At 31.9% G+C, this 22084-nt stretch overlaps 1 protein-coding gene across 1 annotated transcript; it reads right to left on the bottom strand.

Moving 5' to 3' along the window:
• Positions 1-801: 801 nt before the first annotated feature.
• Positions 802-21410, bottom strand: LOC124363145. The gene is made up of 5 exons (XM_046818286.1): positions 21123-21410; positions 13077-14407; positions 5199-5683; positions 2475-2580; positions 802-1904 (listed from the first exon to the last, which is right to left on the bottom strand). The coding sequence occupies exons 1-5, from the start codon at positions 21344-21346 to the stop codon at positions 1804-1806; spliced, it is 2247 nt and encodes a 748-aa protein (XP_046674242.1). The 5' UTR covers positions 21347-21410; the 3' UTR covers positions 802-1803.
• Between the last annotated feature and the right edge of the window lie 674 nt (positions 21411-22084).

Genomic DNA, 22084 nt, shown 5'->3' with positions numbered 1-22084 from the left:
CCTCATCATAGTCGCTTTTTGATGGTTTCATATATTATTCATATAGACCTCACATTAATAGTCATTTTACAGGGCATGGACGCAACCTTTTTTATACCTCTATGAAGGGTATCCAAAGTTTATCACTCATTTCACTTTAGAGTTTTCTCATTTTCTAGCATTTGAATGAGAAACTTTATATTTTTTAATTGAATACATGAGCCCTCAAAAATAAATTGATAAACGTTTGAAACGTCAGGTTTGTGGATAATTATTATTTCAGGTCTATATTTTAACTATTTTTGGTTAGAGTACCAGATTCTCTCTGGATCTTCTATTTTAACACAATCTATTCAGTTTAAAAAACTTTTAGATGTCATACTACTTTCTACACAAACTTCTTCTTGATTTTATTAGTAAAGATTTTGAATAAAATTTACAAGGATGTTAAAAACTAAATAACATTTAATGCGATAAAGAACTAATTTTTGAATAAAAATAAAAATTTATTTGTAAGAAAAATAAAATATTATACGTTAGTATTAAGTGTAAGTTTTATTGATATATTTCATAATAGAGTAAATAGTTATCTTTACCATGGTGAAATAATAATTAAAATGGTATAAACAATACCAGATACAATAAATGATTTTTAGTTTGCTAATATATCTACAAAAATACTACTGTACTGACAAAAATACTTGGAACCAATGAGTAGTCTTTTAAAATTACTTTGAAACTGAGGGGAACATGGTACACCTGAGATTTAAATCATCATCATCAGATGTTTCAGTGGAAAGTACAAAGTAAAACAGAGAGCAATTTGTAAAAATACCAAGTTTTTTAATGAACAAACATACAATTCTTACTAAGATCTTAATCTAACAGAATTAGATTGATAGGACTTAATGCCTCTAAACTTAGAACTAGAATCTTCAAACTACACACATTGTACAAATAAAATACAAAACAAACTCAGTCCTGAAATAGGAACATTAAAAGAATCCAACTTCCAATTATTTGGGGATAAACCGCATTGTGGGTTTACTGTTAGGCATCATGACAAATTGATGAAATATATAATGGGAACTAAGATATAGGTCATCACGCCAAAGTGTTATACTTTCCTGTCTACCTTTAGTCTCAAATTTAATGTAACCACAAATAATACTTTCCGTAACATCAACTCTTTCCATATTTTGTAGTTACATTATTATTGCTTCAGACTTATTCTTTGCACTATTTATATTTAGGACCATAGCGTTTTTGTAAATGTTTATAAAATAACGTTCTTGTTTAATGGCTCCATAATTAAACCATTTGTTTTGAATAACAACAAAGCATACACTGGTTTCATTCATTAATATTTTTTTATCTTAATTTCTGTGTATACGTTAAAAACATCCTTAGACAAACTTTCAAAATTAAATTATGCCAAAATTTTATGTAACCTTTCTTCCACTTTACACAACTTGCACCACAGTTTCTACATCACCATACAATTATTTATCACTAGCAAATTAAAACACAATCAAGTAATTGTTATAATATATAAAAAAGAAAAAAAACCACTTGTGCAGGACAATAATGGTTCACTAAAACTACACAATCCTTGATAGCAACAATACACTTTAAAAACTAAGTCTAGTTATTGATAGCACCATGTTTGTAGGAATTTTCCTTGGAAAATGCCTTGGTTTAAGGTTACCTGTAGACGTTGTTGCCTCCTGAACTAACCCGGATAATTGGAAGTTTATTGTTAAGTTTAAAAATTTAATAGTGTTTAATAGCTACAATACACATATGAATTGCAGTTGTTTAGCTCTAAGGGTAGAAAAGTCGAGGTTCAATCATATCTGCCCAACGAAGCTCTACGAGACCTTCTGCAGTTTTAGCAAAGGCATCTCCACATTCACTACTGCCATCTGAAACAATTAACACATTTAAACTAGACATATAATTATAAGGTTTTGTACAAAATGGAATTAAACCTTTTTAATGGGTTAATTATTATGTTTTAGTGAAAATCCAGTTTTCTCACTAAATAATACAATGTGAAAAAATCTTTAAAAAATTTTACTAATTTATTTCTATGTTGTGTAAAGTTTTATGTCATCCAAGTAATTTTTAATCGTTTTAACATTGTCAATAGATAACAACCATAAAACCTTTTGTGCTTCAAATTTAATTATTCAGAAAATATACATTTGCAAGAAAAAAACCTTTTGGATGCTTTATGTCTTTGAAATAAATTATCTTTAATTGTTTTGTTATTAGAAGGAAGAGCTTAAATTGCCTGAAGTTTAACATAATTTATATGATCAAACAATGAGCATAGTATCTTATTGTTGTTTTGACTGCATTTGGTCACAAATAAAATTGAATCTTATCTTATAAACAACAATTTTGAGAAAGCTGTAATTTTGTTAAGCAGCATCTAAGAATATAAAAATCTTAAAAAAAAAGTTTTTTTAAATTTTGGTTTTTTTACTTACCAAATATCTCAAATGAAATCTTTTCAGGATAACTGGAGCAGTTGTTGACTTTGCCTAATATGGTCCTTGAAATTTCTGGCTCTCTGTTTTCATTTAGTTTTAACACCTGAAAATAATTAAATCTGGTACATTATTTCATACAACTTACAGTCAAACGTTGGTCAAAGGTTCTTGTAAGAAAGAAAAAAACGATCATGACTACAAAATTTAGCTTTATTTCAATAAAGAAATTTTTATTCATGGAAGTTTTTGGGGATTTTAAAGACAAGATAATAACAGTAATGTTTGTATGTGCATGTAGAGCCTTTTGTACAACAAATAAAGTTACACTTAAGGTATAGTATTGTAGGCACACATTTGATCTTAAAACATCTTAATCTGTATTTTAAAATATTTTACTTCAAAAAAGATTTATGAAAAACCAGCATTTTACGACATGTCTATAGTGATGTAGATAACATGCTTATGTATTTATAGGAACCTTATAGTGATGTAAGGTACATGCTCATGTATTTAAAGGAACCTTACAGTAATGTAAGAACATGCTCATGTATTTTGTAGGTACAATTCAGAAACACATAGTATAATGAAAATCTAAAACAAAAAATCTATAATTTTTACTTTTTTTACTATATGGTTAACCCAAATATTGCATTTTAAACCCTTAACGGTTAAATTTTTGTATCTAAAATTAGGTTTTTTCTGAATGTTTTGCTGCTTTTTACAGAGACAGGTTTGTAGATTTTAGATGTATACTTTTTATACAAAAAAATATATTTTTAGCATTTTTATTAAATTTTTGCTAAACGTAGTTCACTAAGTAATTTTTACTATCTGTGTCCATGTCATCATCACGCAAACAAAGCTCATCGTCTATTTGTGCGTTGTATATTTTAATTGTGCAATAAACATTAGAAATAAAACCATAAAATACTCCAGGACAGTGATATACAACAACACACAGTAGCTGTCTGCACTGTGTGACTACAATTTTAACTCGTTTGCGGGCACAGTTTGGAGACAGTACACTGTTTCATAATTGTGTGTTTATGTGGACAAAAGAATTTAAAGGTGGACGAGAACGGATTGTAAATGAAAGTCATGATTGACGCTCAAGGACAAGCCTTACAGATGACAATATTTGTGCCATTCAAGAGCTGTGTATCAGCTACGGAAGTGCTCAATCTATAATCACTGATCAACTCTGCTCCAGAAAAATTAGTGCTGTATGGGATCCGAAGTTGTTGACTAAAAACCAAAGAAAGGTCAGGTTGGAGATCGCTGGAAGTCTTCTAGATCAATTTCAGTAAGAAGGGGAGGCATTTTTAAAGCACATCATTACAAACAAACAAAAAAGCAAAACATATCTCTGCTGGAAAATCTTTTCAGTTTTTTTTTACTCTAGGGGAATTTTATTGGTTGATTTTCAACATAATCAATGTACAGTAAATGTGGCTTACTACGGTCATTTGTTATGTTAAGCAACATCCGTCTATTGAAACAAAAGACGAGACATGCCCATCAGAGAGGCTTTCTCCTTCATAACAATGCCAGGACTCACACCGCGGCTTTGACAAGGGATACACTTGAAGAAATGGGCTGGAAAACCCTTCATCACCCTTCTTATAGCCCTGACTTGTCCTCTGTGACTATTTTTTTGTCCGCGCCCATGAAGGATTCACTGGGAGGAAAATGATTTGAGAACAATGAAGTCGAGAAGCATTGTGCACGATTGGCTTACAACTCGTCCTCAAATTTTCTATGACCAGGAAATACTGAAACTTCCTAATTGGTGACAAAAGTGTAGATCACACTGGAGACTGTGTAGAAAACAATAACAAGTTTATAATAAATATATATATATATATATATATATATAATTTCAATAAACATTGAATCGCAAAAAGTACTTGCTCCGCCAGGACTCGAACCCGGATCTCTCACTTGCCGGGTGAATGTGCTACCATTACACCACAGAGCCCTCACTTTTTACAATTCAATTGTTTTGTATTTGGCTGTTTCTTTCACATATGTGTTTAAATAACCAAACTAACATATGATCGGAAGACCAAATACCTGTCAAATGACTTTATTTACATTAAATTTGTATAAATGGCAATAGCCTTATTTAATTTCAATAAACATTGAATCGCAAAAAGTACTTGCTCCGCCGGGAGATATAAAAAATTACCATTTATACCTGTTTTATCCTTGTTTGTCAGTGGCACACCTTTATACAATCGTTATGACCGTAAGATATTACGTCGGTTAAGTTATTCATTTGTGGATTTTTGTATACGATATCAGAAAAAATCTGGTCGTATCTATTTATTCATACAAGAATAAAGATACGTCTGGAGTATCTTCCATACTCCATACAAGAGAATACTGTTTGAATGGTGTGAATTGATAATATAGCCTTGCCTTATGTGGCTGAGCCAGATGTTTGTCTCTACACAGTATTTTTTGCAAAAAACATATGGTTAAATAACTAAAGTGACAAATAAAGAACTGTCGTTTCACAGGTGAATAAAGGTGAAACTAGTAATTTTATCATCGTTGAAGACAATAGAGTTGTTCTATCATTCCAGTATTCTATTATTTTAATCAATAAAACACTGTTAAGTTTACAAATATAATAATGTCGAGAGATTTTATTTGAATTAATAGTTTCCTTATTCTATCTCGAAGCTGTAACAATTTTGAAATAATAACGCTACTAACCTTAAAGAGGATTAAATCTTGGCGATTAATTTTGTTGATGATGGGGTAATTATCAATGATAATATTTTGTACATTAATTTTTGTATCATTACATTCTTCCAGCTTTTTCCTTTCAGTTACATTTGTGTCTGCGTCAGAATTAGGATTAATTGTTGTATCACTCAGTATTTCACCATTACATTTCTTTATATTTTCTTTATCAGAAGTATCTCCAACTTCTTCCCTTTCTTTCTTTGTCTTATCAACATGACGAGGAGGACTGGCACTATTGCCCTTTGCTTCCTCGGTTACAGTGGATGATGAATCTCTTTCAGGGAGTTCTTTAGAAGATGTAGAAGGGCTACTTCTGTGAAATATCATAGGTTTCGAGGAACTTCTAGCAAGTCTCAGAAGACCTTGTTGCCATTCTGCTTGATTCCTTCCCATCACCTCATACAGTGATGGTTCAGAATCCTTTTCTTTCTTTACTGCAACTGGGACTTTGTCTGTAAACAAAATTATTAAAATTACTTATAAGTTCCTGGCTACAACTTAATCGTTACTTAGAAATACTATGCAAAACAATTAGAGTATTATATTTCTATTAATACTTAATAAACAAAATTCTTTATTTTCATAGTCATGAATATTGGTGCGGCCATTTTTAAAGTCAATACACCACTGCCTTACTCCGCTTTCACTCATTATTTGATTTCCATAAACTTCACACAGTTGGCGATAGATTTCAAATGGTTTAATAAATTAATGTAGTTTTTTTATGTAATAACAAATAACAATAATACATATTTTTTTCAACCCTATTAGAATTAAATGATGTTCATATTTATAAAAGAAAATAAAATAAGATTGTACGAGGTATTAGAACCAATTTTTTTTTAAGTTACGTGGGATTAGAATGTAAGATATTTAAGATACGTAGTATTTTAATTTGATATCAAATCAGTTACATGGTATTAGATGAATAAAAAGTCATTCAAATTCAATATTGTTTTAATTTTACAGAATAGTTATCTGTTTAAACAATATTTTTATGTCCGTTCTCTGATCTCCAAAAAAGTTGTCTTAAAAATATACAATACTTAGGCTAGTTAAAAAAATAAAATTCGAACAGTCTTTATATCAGTCTTTTGTTACTGAAAACAATTGTAATACAGTGGAGTCCCCGCTAATCCGAACACGTGTAATCCGAACGTCGGTTAATCCGAACAGGTCCAGGAGGAATTGATTATAACGATAATGAACAGTTATAGGAACTAGTTACATAAAAAATGAAAATGGGTGCATCATTTCGTACGTAAAACAAAGAAAACTTTAATTAAATAGACATACAGTATTTTATTAAGACAAATTGTGTACGGTACAGTACATAAATAATGAAGTTAAATACAGTACCAAATTGAAACTTATAGGTTAAGTATGAGTTAAATTACTGTATTAAGAAGTGAAATCAAACAAAAATTGGACGTACAGTACTGATATTATTATTGAGTACAATATTAATTGTTAAAAGACATAAATTCAGTTATTGTCTTCTGTCGCATTAAAGAGAGTCTATTGGATGACGCGTAGTTTCGTACAACTATTGAACGCGTGGACCCGTACAATATCCAGTACGCTCACATTGCTTAACATATAGAACTCTCACACTAAATACGGTAAATGTGTTAGTATTCGCAAACACACGTTTATTTGTCAAGAAATACAATGCAACAGTCAGAAAACCATATTTTAATAAAAATGTTGATAATTCTATAACAAAATAGACCCATTCTCAAGTTTAAAAACCGTATTTTTCTGTAATTCTGGCTAATCCGAATAGGGCTCGGTCCCAATTAGGTCGGATTAACGGGACTCTACTGTACTTAGATTAGTTTTAAACATACCACCTTAAGAACATGTGGGCCTTAATAATACAATGTAGGTAGATCCTTAATTATTGAACAATGTTTATGTTTATTTTTTAGCTTTTTTGATTGGATTTGGGTTGAAAGGTTATTGTTCTTTTCCTGGGCATTTCTTTACCGTTCTTACTGTTATTTTCTTCTTGTTTCTGTGAATTCTTCAGCTTTAGAATTTTTATATAACTTATATTGTCGTAAAAACTATGGAAATCCGAAGGGATTACTGATTTTAACTCCTGCAAATGCTTCCATTTACTCTCAAGAATAGGAAGTCTATGATGATAGAGCCTTGGAGGGTTAAAGGCCTTATTGACTACTGAAGGTCTTCGTGGCAAATTCTTGTATGGGTCATCAAATTGAAGTTTATAATGAACCAGACCATCCTTGTATAGAAGACTGTGAATATCAGTCACAACAGGGTCACCGGCAAGACGGCCAGGTCTGATGGAGTCGTAATATGATATTTTACTGTAATCCCGGAAAAATTCATGGGATAGATATTTTGCAACATATGGGAATGGTTCCTTCCGAGCCTCTTTAGTATAACTAACAAATTCACACGGAATGTAAATGTCCTTTCCTTTTAAGGTACGCTCTATTTGGGAGTGAACTGAGTCACACTCCATTTGAGTGTGACCCTTTATCAAATATCTTTGCTCTATTTGTATATTGTGGTTAATTGAAAAATGCAACAGAGCATTTGACATTTGTCTGATTCCTATTTTGATAGGTACAGCCATCACTGTAAATCACGATAGGAAGTTTAGGAGCCAAACATTTTTCCTCAAGGTAATCAATGAGACAGGAAGTAAAAGTATTAGCAGTTAGCTCACATTCTGTCTCATTACACCAATAATTGGTACAGTCCCGAGTGGCCAAGTCAAAAAACAGTAAAGTTTGTGAGAGGCAAGCTTGGTTTTATAGAACATTGAATTGGCTTTCGTTAAAGGTGTTATTTTCACAGCTTGAAGATCGCAAGTGAGGCAATAAATTTTTTTTTCTAATGATAGCTCTTTGTCTTTTTCCTTTTCTTCTCGGGCTCTTTCTTTTTCTTTTATATGCTCTTCATAGACTTCATGTTCGATGTGTCCCAGTTTATAAGAACAGCATGTGTCGCACTGGTCTTTACGTGGTCTGAATAGGGACAAGTTTTAGTTCATTGAAAACTTCGTCAAAAAGTGCTTCGCTACCCCATTTTTTGTTTTGATCGATCATTTTTTTGTTTGTATGCGCGATAACATTCGCTTTTTGAAGACCAAGTAGGCTCAAAGGTAAAGTTTTTTTAGTATCACGCCTGGCATATCACGCCAGTCTTAAGTTAGATAAAAATTGTAATACCTCTTAATGTCATAAGCTATCATTGTTTTTTCTTAATTTGTTCTGTTTGTTCTTATGTTTGTCACACACAGTGAAGGAAATATTAACTTGTATGAAACCTGAACATATATAAAAAGTAAGTAGTCGAGTAAAAAAGTATATTTACTTGCAAGTAAATTCCATGTATATCTGCGAATTTATTTACGTTTATTAGCCTTAGCCTATCTCAATCTAAATGGTAAATCTTGCATTTAATGTAAAATTGTAAACAATGAATTGGTTAATTTAGCACAGTTGTTTGCAACAGATGTTGCGGATTTTTTATTTTGATTTGTAATAAATTGTGTTTATAGTAATGCAGGCGTGCTCGAGCTTTATAATATTTTGTAAAAAATACTGAACTCATTGTTGGCCATATACTAGTAACAGGCCAACATTATTTCCATTTATTACATGTATTTTATATTACCTTATTTATATGGAAATAAATCATTTATTCATTTATTCATAATGAGAAGGCAATTTAGGGACACTCTCAAACCACTCTACCAAGTCCTCCCTTTTTTTAGAGTTTGATTTTGGTATTTTTTTTTGTACTATCAGTTATTGACATCGATGTTTCATCAGTTACAGTTGGTGATAGAGAGCCATCAGCTTCTTCTTCTCGTTCCTCTTTGTTATTTTTATTAATCCAATTCAGAACCATCCATTCGTTTAAATCTAATGTATGTAGGAACATAGTCCTTACAAAACACCATTATGCTTCAGGTTATAACTTACAGTGCACTTCTCCTTGAGGGAGTCTGACCAGATCTTTTCTTTGGTTTCTGTAATGGAGGTGTTGCATTTAACATACATTTCCTTCTCTTTCCAAGTAAGTTTCCAGAAGATTTCAAAAAGGCTCTTTCGGTCATCATCAGTAAATATGTTACAGTGTCTTTTATCACTTTTGTGGCACATTTTGGACACATATTTTGCACCATTTTTTCTTCCTTCCCTCTCAAAATTGGGTTCTTTTTACTATTATATTGTTTTCAGTCTTTTTTCTTTGGTAGCCAAGTAACAAAAGGCTGTCCAGTCATTCTCTTTAATTTTGTCTGGTTTTTTTTCCCATAAGGATGGGTTAGCCTATTTCTCTTTCTTTTTTCCTTACTATCTTTATTATTATCATTTGGTTCAAAATGTATTAAGATGTGTAACCTCTTCGTTGTGCTCTACTAATTCTTCTTCCGTTTTTTCGCTTTCTACAATATCTTCTTCTCCCTGTATATCTGCACTCACTGAACTGTCATCTCTTTCTATTTGACCATTTTGACTTTTTTTCAATGATCAAATAATTGAATATAGTGTATATGAAACAAATTTGAACACAAACAAGAAAATCAGTGTAAAAAATCAACCCAAATCAAGACTGAAAAGATGGAATGACATGACAGCATCTAATTTCAAAATTGTCCTTGGTCTAAATATAAGTATGGTTTGATTCTAAGGACCTCCATCAAAGAATACTTCCATACAAAATGGGTATTATGTATGAAGATCTATAGTAGTATATTTTACAAAAACGAATTTTCTAAATTTTGTTTTGTAAATCAGGGTGGTGTCAAACCACATGCTCCTCTCATACCGCTTCTGATTGACCATATCAGCAAGATGTGTAAATTATTTTACAATCCCAACAGTTCTGTGACTGTGGTTGAGAGCACCACCTCGTTCAAAGGTACAGTAAGTTTTACAATTTACAAAAGCCAATAAAATTTGGAATAAAGGTATTTGCGTTATCTCATTGTTCATAAGGCTACATAGATGATTTCATCCCTTATTTTGGACAGTAAGAAATCATACCAAACTCGACTCTTCTAAAAACTAAAAAGATAGTGGAAAATTCTGTGCAGGTCTGCAGTTTAAAAAAATCCAACCTATCCAGTAACTGGGTTACATGTTTATACAGACAGGTATTACACTATCCCAGAACTAACTAGGGAGCTACTGAAATAAAGTTGTTTCCTGACTGGTACAGTTATGCAAACTAGGATATACATACCATATAGTTTAAAAATTAATCTAAAGAAATGTAAATGAGGGATTAATTAATCACAGAGAAATAATAATATATTAGTGGCCTTTTGGTAAGACAAGAGTTTTCACTTTTTTTTTTTTTTTTGTTCTCTTAGGACAAGAAGCTTATAAACTGCACGTAGTCCTGTAAGAACCTTTGAGCTGCTTCCGGAGTGACAGGATATTCAGGATGGGAAAGGTTAGGGAGTACGGGCCGCCTCCTATCGAGATCCATGAGGAAAAATTAGGGCACTACATCTCAAAGTCATGTCTCCCCGGAAGAAGGGGAGGCCAGCTCTGAACCAGCCTCTCCAGTCAAAGCAGGCAGGGGGTGGCATACCCATGTTGAGGTTAGCAAGAACCTCCGATAGTTAGGGAACAAACCCTACCAACTCCAACAGTCATCTCCCACAGTAGACTAGACCTATTGAATTGCCCATGAACCCCAGAATCTCAACATTTGCGATTAGTGATGTGCCGCTCCTGGACATCCATAATGTTGCCCAGATTTAAGTGACACATCAGTTTTTGCTGTGCCCAGTGGTGGGTTCAACTGGAAGATATATACCATCCAGAAGTGATCCCTGCTGGGTAAGAGTTTTCACTTGCTCAGTACTAATAATAAAGGCAGTAACGACTGATGACACCAGTAAACGGCCAAACACACCTCCAACAGTCAAACCGAATGTAATCATAGACTATACCAAACGCATGAGCAGTGGACAGGTCTACCACAACATATTATCCTACAGTATAACTTTTTGCAAAGAACACAGAAGTGGTACCGCAAAACCTTTTTTTGGCTGTTAGAGGCAGTGTAAAATAAAATTTGACGCTAAGACAAAGTTGATTGATTTTAGGCGAGGAAATAATGGTAGAGAAGATTTGGAAATACTGAACCATAAATTCGAACAGGTTGAAAGATTCAAATACCTCGGAGCAATAGTTAATTCAAAGAGTAATGAACTAATAGAAATCCAAAATAGAATAAATTTGGCAAATAGAAGCATGTACGCATTAAATAATATTTTAAAATCAAAATTACTGTCTTACAAAACAAAATTAAGAATATATAAGACTGTTATAAGACCAGTTCTTCTTTATGGAGCAGAGACATGGATTATAGATAAACAGGCAGAAAAGAAATTGGTTACATTCGAGAATAAAATTTTGAGGAAAATTTTCGGACCTATTAGAGATGGAGATGGATGGAGAATCAGGCACAACCAAGAAATCAGAGAGATGTTTCAATCTCCAGACGTTGTAGAAGCAAAGAGCAGGAAGACTTCGGTGGGCAGGCCATGTGATGATGAGGAGGGAGGATGATAAATTGATTAAAGAGGTTTGGAAACACAATCCAGTTGGAAGAAAACCTCGAGGTAGACCAAAAATCGCTGGAAGGACCGGGTGGAGAAGGACTTGCGGAAATTGAGAGCGGGTCAGGGGGATTGTGAAGACAGGGAGAGATGGAGGCAGCTGGTTAGCGAGGCCAAATACCACCTAGGGTATCCATGGCCATGGGAAAGAAAGAAAGAAAGTAAAGAGGCAGTGTAAAAAACACACAAACATATTTTTAAAAAATGAGGGAGATGATACCATACGCAAAGGTTAGAAAAAATTTGGTGAGGGATCTGTAAAAGTTTCATAGTTCACCGAGTCATAGAGACGGAGCAGCACCCACTGAATGCCAAAAAACAAACTCGCACTTCATCCAGAAGAGATCAAAGGGTACTGCGAGGTTTGTTATGGTTTGTCTCAAGAAAAGGCTTAACAAAAGAAACCATATACTCGTGAAAGACATGTACCGATAATGCAATATTGCACCCGGAAGATTGTTTTATATGAAGTTAACTATACTTTGGAGGACATTTTTTTAAGTAACTAAACAATTAGCAAAACCTGTTTTTTTCTAACATTTGAAATTTGTACAAAACTTTTTTGTTTATTTACGATTGTGTAACAAAATGCAATGTATTATCAAAATAACATTGTCCATTGATTTCATACGTACTAGTACTTAAAATGTAAAAACATGATATAGTTAAAAAATCCCCAAAAACCACTGAACAGTTTTTTTTATTTGTTAAATCAACCATTTAACCAAACAAAAATGGCTTTACATTTTTTAATTAAAATATTCTTTTAATTATTTTTTAATTTAGTCCTAGAGCAAAATGCCTATAAAAGGATTTGGTGTTCAAAGGGTTTATAATAGACTCTACTATAGGGTGTGTAAGGAACATTTCTTCATATTATCCAAGAAAAAACTAGTTAAAAAAAATATGTAAAAATATTGTTTTAATGAGATTTATATCTTACATTACTTGTTTACTGTACATAACTTTGGATTATCTTTTTGAATTACCAGTACAGCTAGTTAAATAAGATTTGCAGAAATTCTGAGATATTTATATAATATTTTGGTTCAATAGACATAGAATATTTTTAATTCTGATTCAATACACGACTAAGCATGTGTTTTATCTTTAGCAGTATGAAAAATGAATTCATGTTTGTTAGGGAGCAAAAATCCATTATGTGCCATAATTGCACTTTTGTAGAATACTTATACATATTTATATATAAATAATGTTTACTTTACCTTCTTGCGTACTTGTAATATTCTGACTAGCTACAGGAATTTCTAACTCTGATGCATCAGCATCCGTGAAGAAGAAATGTTTGGGTGTTGAAGCCAACGGTAATGTTACTTGTGGCTGCTCATTTAATCTGTTTAGCACAGATCCAACTGCGTTCATCAACTCCAGTTTTTCTTTCTTCTTCTTCTTATTGTGTTTTCTAATTCTTTTCCTCCTTTTTTCTGATCCCTCACAAGCTGTGCCGTGTTCTATATCTGGTGTAGCACTTTCAGATTCTTCAATACTATTTGAGGATATATCACACGATTTTACATTTTCGCACCCGCCTGTGTTCAGTTTCTGGGGACCGTTTGAGTCTTTTATATCTCCAATCAGGAACTTACTCAAGGGTGTCAGCTCTTTGAAGCATTCACTAGTCGGCTGATCTGGCTTTTCAATTTTGATTGCATCCTTCAGTAAACGGTTTTCTTCTCCACTATGTCCATTTTGTGAGAATGTAGAAACACTACCATTACAGTCCACAGTACGGTTTGATTTACTTACATTGTAATCAATATTTTGTCCAAAATCTTTCCCTTTATCTGATTTTTTTGATTTCTTAGGTTTGTGTATGATTGAATCATCTTCAAAATTAGTTGAATTACTTGGTTCATCTTTTTCATTTTTCTGCATACTAACATCTGAATCTGTAATAGAAAAGTCTTCTGTTAATCTACTTTTCTTTGAGGTCTTTTTGGGTTTCTTAACATCTTTTACAGTGTTGCCATTAACCAAACCCCACGCACCACTCATGATAGTGCTAAGATTTTCCACATGTTCTGATGGAGTTTTTCTTTTCTTCGATTTTTTTAATGATTCATTTGAATGAAGTTCATTTTCCCCACGAATTTCATTTATACTAAGGAAAGTAGGTGAAAGCACCATAGCATTTTCAGATTCTTCACTTTGTGAAGTACCATTTTCAATACCTTGCATTACTGGCTGTATACTCATATCCAGGATATCATCATTTGTTTCATGATCACAGCTTCTTCCCTCATTTCTCTTAACATGAGATTTCTTCTTTTGTTTTTCCTCTTGTTGTGTTTGGATTACATTTGACTGACTGGTCGAAACCCTCAGTCTTGGCACATATAATTCACATTTTTTAACAAATGTAGGTATTTCTGCCCCAGAACTATGAGAGCGGCAAAGGTTGACTTTAAATCTTTGTTTAGGTCTGCATGATAGATCGATAGTCTTTTCTGGTTGGACAAGATCTAGTGCCAAGTGTTGACAAACTGTATCCGTTGATTTACTTGGATGTGTTTGGGGGAACTCACGCTTCTTCACTCTGAAACAAATAAATTCAATTGAGAATATCAATTTACAGTGAGTGAATACAATTTTAAAATTTATCTTTTGTGTACACAATTACTTGGTATCTCCGACATTCTTAAAGGGCTTTGTTTTCTTAATGGATCTGACAGGGACTTTTAAAAATCATATCATTGTCCGCCCTTCTGTGTGATAGTTCTTGATGAAAGATGCTAGAGACTTGATACTCGTTACATGGATTTACGCTGTGATACGTACAAGGAAGACTTTAGGGTTAAAAAGTAAAAGCACTGATTGCCTGTCTATGTGATAATCTCAATAAAAAGATCCTTGAAACTTGAAATTTAGTATGTAGGTTTCTCGTGGTCCAAGAAACAACGTTTTTGATTGAGGTCAAATTGGTGAGATGACCATCCGTCTATCCGTCTGTACGATATCTGAATAGAAAAGTCTTAAACTCTTGTACATAAGTTACTCTTGGTCCAAGGAAAAGCTTTGTTGACCTAAATCCAGGATCTACTAAATTTATAATTTAGACATTATTTCTTTACAAACTATTTATACTTTTATTCTTTAGTAATGTGTTGAACACATCTATTTGATCTTTTGTAAAGACAAAGACATGATTCAATATTTATAATAATTTACTAAAGGGAGTTTATACATAAATAACAACATTTCATAAGTATGGTGAGAGACATTGTACTACATGTACTCCATTATCACAAACTACTACAGTTGATACTTCAAACTCTAAATACTTATTCTACATATACCACTTAAAATTAATATGTTTTAAATAATTTATTATAAGGAAAAATACATCATAAACTTATCAAAAAGCAAAAAATATGATTTAGTTGAATTTCATTTGCTTGAATATTTTTATATCATAACACAACATTAATCAATTCAGCTTCCTAAAAAGTAACTTCCTTCCTGTATGTAGCCTCTACTATTTAAAAACAATTTGTATAGAAGTATAATAAAAAAAAAAAAAAAAAAAAAAAAAAAAAAAAAAAAAAAAAACAGTATGAACTTTTCTTCTTTGAATTGATTTTTCTAATTCTATATTAGTTTAATTACAATAGAAACTGCTAGCAAACGATATCACGAAGGAAATTCAGAATGGTAGCTTGTTATATTTACCAACGAAGTTATTCTTGTCACTAAAAAAAGAAAGTGGGGAACTGATGTATTTTACACGGCAAATCTGCAAGCCTCTTTTTTAACGATTTTAAAGTCGGTTTGTCCCAAGAAGAGTGAAGTGAATGTCTCAAAATTTCCTTTGGTTCTGAAGCACCATCCCATGTTACAGTTTCTAGGATTAAAATTAGGAATATCAAAGGGGCCGCAAATCACTTCACAAGATGACTAAAATTTTCGGGAATATATTCCACGGTCACTCAAGAAAAAAATTGATTGTATGTGCGCTATGATCCAAGAGGATAGACGTTGCACTTATTTAATGATTGAAGCTTTCCTGGAAATCAGATTTACAGTAGTGCAATAATCTTGCGTAGCTCAAAAGGTAGAAAAATTGTTTCCCGATGGGTACCTACCTCACGATTTGACAGATGAACATGTGAGAATGTGGCTGCAGACCTTCTAACTTTTTAATTGGTGGTCATCCGATTATTTTTCAATTGTCACCGGTAATGAGTAGAACTACGGGTTTATGAAGTCTTCACTCAAAGAGAGGTGCGTGTGGGTGTTTTGACGAGCCATCCCCCACAATGGTTGAGAAACAACGGTTGGTCGAGAAAATTATATATGCAGGTTTCTTCAAGAGTACGGGATTCGTGAAAACTATTGAGTAGGAGGAACGACGATGCCTCTTCTTGTATATGGCCGAAAATGGGATCAAAATGATAAATGAACCTAATTTACTCGATCTCCCTATGAGCAACCTCTAGCTGTTCTTGAATTTGAAGAAACATACTCGCAGCAGTTACTTTTTTTGGGAGACGAAATTGGTGATGAAATTCGTACAATTTTCAACAGGAAAATACTTAAAAAATAAGACTTAAGCAGCCTAAACACATAAAAAAGTTCTTGGCGAGTGGTCAAAGAAGCGGAATACAGGCAGACTGTCTAGCAAACCATCTTTGTACAACAGGGAATTGCACTTGTCTGGGGAGAATCCTTTCCTCCACTTCACAAAAGCTGTTGCTCTCTGCTATCAAGGCAAGCTGTAAGTATTGTAAAGTATCTCTGATATGTAACTTACGTCTAAGTTAAAGTTGGTTTTGTGATTTTAATGCTATTGTAAAATTATTTTTGTTATTGTAATGTTGATACTTTGGTATTATCCGGAGGAACTCGGTCTCTATTACTTGTTATTGGGCTATATAAGTAGGTAAATACATAGTCTATCTTTTCCGATGTCAGATTATATTGGGCGATCTGCGACATGATCTGATCAAATGTTACTTATGTAAAATTGAAATATTACCTTATGTGTATTATTTGAAAGTGTTTACAGCTGTTGATATAGATAATTTAAGTTAATTGTTCAAAATAATTAATCAGTATCAATTGATTATATTGATGGTTATGATTAAGGAATATCCTTTGCCAATTTCGATATAAAAAACCGGGTCCGCTTATCGTACCCTACCCGGAATGGTAAAGCAGAACCTTTATGAAGCAATTGGTTTTGTTAGACCTGGTGGACGATCTGAACAGGTTCTAAATATGGAAACCATTAATAAAGAAAACTTAGGAACGAAACGAAGACCTATGTCTAATAATCGGTGGAACTAATGATGTTGCAAGAAATGAAGGTGATAAATTCATAACTGGTATTGAAAATGTACTGAATGAAAAGAAGAGCATAATTTTGTTATTGTAGATGTCCCCTCACAGATATGATCTATCTGACTGGTCATGTGTAAACAGTGAGGTAAAAAAAGTGAATAGTAACCTTAAACAACTGAGTGAAAAATATAGTAATGTTATTTCTTGTAGAATCAAGTAAGGCAATGCGACAAACATCACACAAGACATGGTATGCATCTCAACACTCATGGGAAAATGTGGCTTTCAGAACAAATATGTGAAGCGATAGTAAAATATAAACAGAAAAGAATTGGGGACTCTTCATTCAAAACCTCAACAACCTATAAGTGACGTGGACGTAACGAATCAAAAAAGACTTGGGAAACGCGTTCACTTCAGAAAATGGAAGACCAGCTTGAGCATTCACAAAACCTTATCTACAGAAGAAGTTGGGCCTCAACATCAATAGATATCATAAAGCTGAAAATATGTCAATGTTATATAAGTAGTAAAATGTAATAAACATTACACCACTTAATTTAGTTCACTTAAATATTCAGTCATTAAGAAAAAAGGTTGGAATGTTAGAAGTATATTGAATGAATTTAATTGTAATGTGGTCAGTTTAAATGAGCATTGGCTTAACTCATATGAAAAATTACTTTATGTACCTGAAGGTTTTGTTGTGGTGACATGTATTGTAGAGAAGAACCTCATAGAGGTGGGGGCTGTTCCATATTTGTTAAGGAAAGCATCGATTTTGAAATACTAAATGTTAATTGTTTTTGTGTTTTAAGTATTTTTGAAGTAGTTGCTATTGTTTTAAAAAGTTACAAGTTACACATAGTTTTAGGTTAGTAGTATATCGTACTCCTCAGTCTGATAATAACTTATTTTTTACAAAATTAGAAAATTTTTTAGGTTTTCTTACCAGAAGGTTTATGCCTGAATATGACTTGGTTATCACAGGTGACTTCAATGTAAATATTTCAGAAAATTCACAAGAGTCTCAAAATTTTCTTAATCTTCTGACATCTTATAATTTATTTTGTTTTAAACAAAAATCCTACTAGAGGATTGGCTTGTATTGACAACATCATAACCAATAATGTACATAATGTAAGTGAATGCAAAGTTTTCAAACCACATATATCAGATCATGATTGGCCTTTATTGTCAGATACTTAGGGAGAATATAGAAAGCAAAGAGAAAGATGCATCACCTTGTAGTTTTAGAGTGCTATCTGTAAAGGGCTATCAATTCTCTTAAATACATGTTAAGTAAGGACAGACTGGAGCTATATGCTCTGTGAGCGGAATGTAGAATTGCTATTTACAAATGTGTTAAGTTATCTTAGTAATACCTTTGAGCAATGCTGTCCTATAAAAACTAATAAATTCAAGCATAATAAAACAAAGCAAAGAAAAGAAGTGGTACACAATGAGTTGAAAAAAATTAAAGAAAAGAGTAATTGTACACTATAATTTATATGTCCAATGTAGTAATGATGAGTTGGATAGAAAAAAAACAATTAAAAGAACTGTATCAGAAGGAAAAAAAACATTATAGATATAAAATTAATGAGGCAAAAATGTTACACAATAATGAATTTATTGAAAATTCTAAAAAAACAAGTTGCAAAGCAGCATGGAAGGTAGTTAGAGTAGAATCTGGTGGAAACAGTAGAAATCTTGAGTGTCCAATCAAGTCAATTGATTTTAATGACTACTTCATTAATGCACCAACAGACAGAAATTAACATTAACAAACCTATTGATGTTCATGGGAGCAACCTTACTTGTAAATCAATACTTACATAGTAACAATCTAATAATGCAAAAGAAAACATTTTCTGGCATGCAATAACTGAAACAACAAGTAAAAAATGATTGTCAGTAATTTTTAGCACATCTAATAGTGAAGACATATATGGGTTTTCAAATAGAATAATCAAAGAAATCATTGATTTTATAATTAAGCCCATTAGTTTTCTTGTTCAATAGAGCCTTAACTGAAGGTGTGTTCCCAGATGTGTTAAAATTTACAAAGGTAATACCAATCTATAAGAAAGGAACAAAGTCTGAACCATCAAGTTACAGAAACCAATATCATTAATCCCCGTAATAAGTAAAGTTTTTGAAGCATGTATTAAAGATCAATTTATATAATTTCTTTGTAAATAATAATTTGCTTCGTGTTGAACAGTTTGGTTTTATACCAGGCTTGAATACAATTAAGGGCCGTTGAATGTGTTGTTAATTTATGTTTTGAACGGTTTTGAAGATAAAATATTGACATGTGCTACTCTGATTGACCTGACCAAAGCTTTTGATGTGTCTCTCATGAAATATTATTGAAAAAATTGCAATGTTATGGTTTGGGGGTAAGGAACTTGGCTTAATGACATCCTACTTGTGTAACAGGAAACAAATGGTATATCAAAATAATGATGGATCTAATTTTCAATTAATTAAATATCTGGTGTTCCCCAGGGAATCTGTCTTGGGACCATTCCTATTTTTAATTGCAATAAATGATTTTCCAGTAATATACCATGCAAATCAGTATTATATGCAGACGATACTACTTTTAGTTTGGAATGGTAAAAGACATGGAAAAATTGAAAGTGGATCAGAATGTATCAATGAATATTGCAGAGAGCTGGTTTAAGACAAATCATTTAAATATAAATAATAAAAAGACAGAATCAATTATGTTTTTCACTAACTAAATTAACTGAAGCAGAGTCTATTAAACTACTTGGCCTATACTTAGACAGCAGTTTGAAATGGGATGTACATATACAATACCTTTGCAAAAAGCTATCTAAAATCACTTATTTACTAAGAAAACTTAAACTGTGTGTTAGTAGTGATATGTTGATCAATGCGTATTACGCTTTTTTTCACTCTCGATTGTATATGGTGTTACTTTATGGGGAAATAGTACTTATATGGAACAAGTTTTTAGATGGCAAAAATATGCTATACGGATCATAAAAGGACTGGACAATCATGAATCTTGCTTTCCCATTTTTAAAGAATTAAAAATAATGACACTCCCATGTTTATATATATATTTCTGTCTAATAAAACGTAAAAGAAAATTTGCATAAATATAAAAATTAGATCTGATATACATAATTATAACACAAGAAATAACTATGCCTTAGATTTACTACCTGCTAGACTTACAAAAACAAATAACAGCATATTTTGCATGAAAAAATAGATTATTTAACAAATTGCCACAATCCGCTCACACTGTCACTATTAATAAATTCAAATATTGCTTAATAAAAATGGTTAAAGGAACAAGTTTTCTACAAGGTTGATGGACTATTTAGCTACTGATTATGGTAAATTTAAGGACATCTTCTACTAATTTTTGAATTGGAAGCTGAATTCAGATTAGATAATTAAATGTATGTATTTTTATAAATGTTGATGTAATGTATATAGGCTATTTCATTGTTGACATTGTTTTAAATTTTATTAGTTAGTTTATTGTTTTTTTATGTTGTTAACTGTTGCCTAATTATTTATTTGTAAATATATGTCTTTTAGTCTATTAATAATTTACGTTTTTAATGTTAAAGAATTAATATGTAGTTTATATAGTGTTATAACTATTTATAATGTTATATGTTTGTTTTTAGTTTTCACTTAAATATAGTGGTTAAATAGTATGTTTCTAAATCTATTAATAATTTATGTTTTAATGTTAAAACTATTACAGTGTAGTGTATATAGTGTTGTAAACTATTTATTATGTTATTCTATATTTATTTTAATTTTCACTGAAATATAGTAGTTACAAACAGAATTCTTGAATTAGTTATTAACCCAAAACTCGTATTTAGCCGAGTCGGCCATTAACTTTACAATTACCCTAAAATTATACTAACAATAAACTTCTTATTTGGAACCTGGAATAGTAGTAAACTTACATGACTGTTTCATACTGCTGCAAAATCCTTATATCTTCACAACTAGGAATAAGAAATTTTTTATTACTAAGACAAATACTTTCTTCTAAAGTGAAAACTGATTTGATATGCTTTTCAACATCTCCTACATCTTTACATTTAGTTGAATCAACAAACACACATGAATATCGTCTCTGATCTTCAAAGTATAGCGATAAATCTAAATTTAATCCAAAGTTTGACATTTTAGAGAAATACCAAACATAACCTCAATTCAATACAAAACACCATGACCGTGGGCACTGCACTGGACGAGCTTCCTCCCGTTTGTTTTCAATGGGGTGATCGTGACAGGCGGAGAGAAATGAGTGGGGGCAGAGCCGAGCAAGTACCGATAAATCCCGAACATTCCATGACAAACCCTGTACATGCGGCTGATAGCAGACCTCAGTTCGGAACGGTTCTGATTTCTAATTATCTTACAAATTAATGAGTCGTTTTATATCCGAATTAATGAGTCGTTTTATATCCGAACATATCTGCAAAACATAGAAATTATATCGAATTAATTATATTAATATTGAACTTTCTTTATAACTCTAAAGATACTTTACAAAATGTGAGATGGTGCACAACGAATTTAAAATGTCATAATCTAGAATAGAATAGAAAAATTATTTTATTTTCTTGAAAATATGTACAATAGTAAAATTATATATAAACATCATTTATACCTTAAGCACAAAAACACAAAGCTCCTTAGTTGTTGTAGACACAATTGACATGAGAATAAAAATAAAACAATGTTACTTTTAGTAAAGAAATATGAACATGTCTTTTTTTATTTTAACAGCTAGGGTACATCAATAAAACAAAATTCAAGAAAACAAAATAGGACCTCAAAAGGCAAGGAACTGCCTGTGTAGAGGCTCCAACTTTCTTAGAAAAACAAAAGAAAACAACACTCAAGCAAATGAAATTAA

Source organism: Homalodisca vitripennis, chromosome 5 (assembly GCF_021130785.1).
Source record: "Homalodisca vitripennis isolate AUS2020 chromosome 5, UT_GWSS_2.1, whole genome shotgun sequence".
In the NCBI taxonomy this organism is placed as follows: Eukaryota; Metazoa; Arthropoda; class Insecta; order Hemiptera; family Cicadellidae; genus Homalodisca; species Homalodisca vitripennis.
The sequence above is the reverse complement of the archived record's forward strand: the minus strand, read 5'-3'. Positions and strand labels throughout refer to the sequence as shown.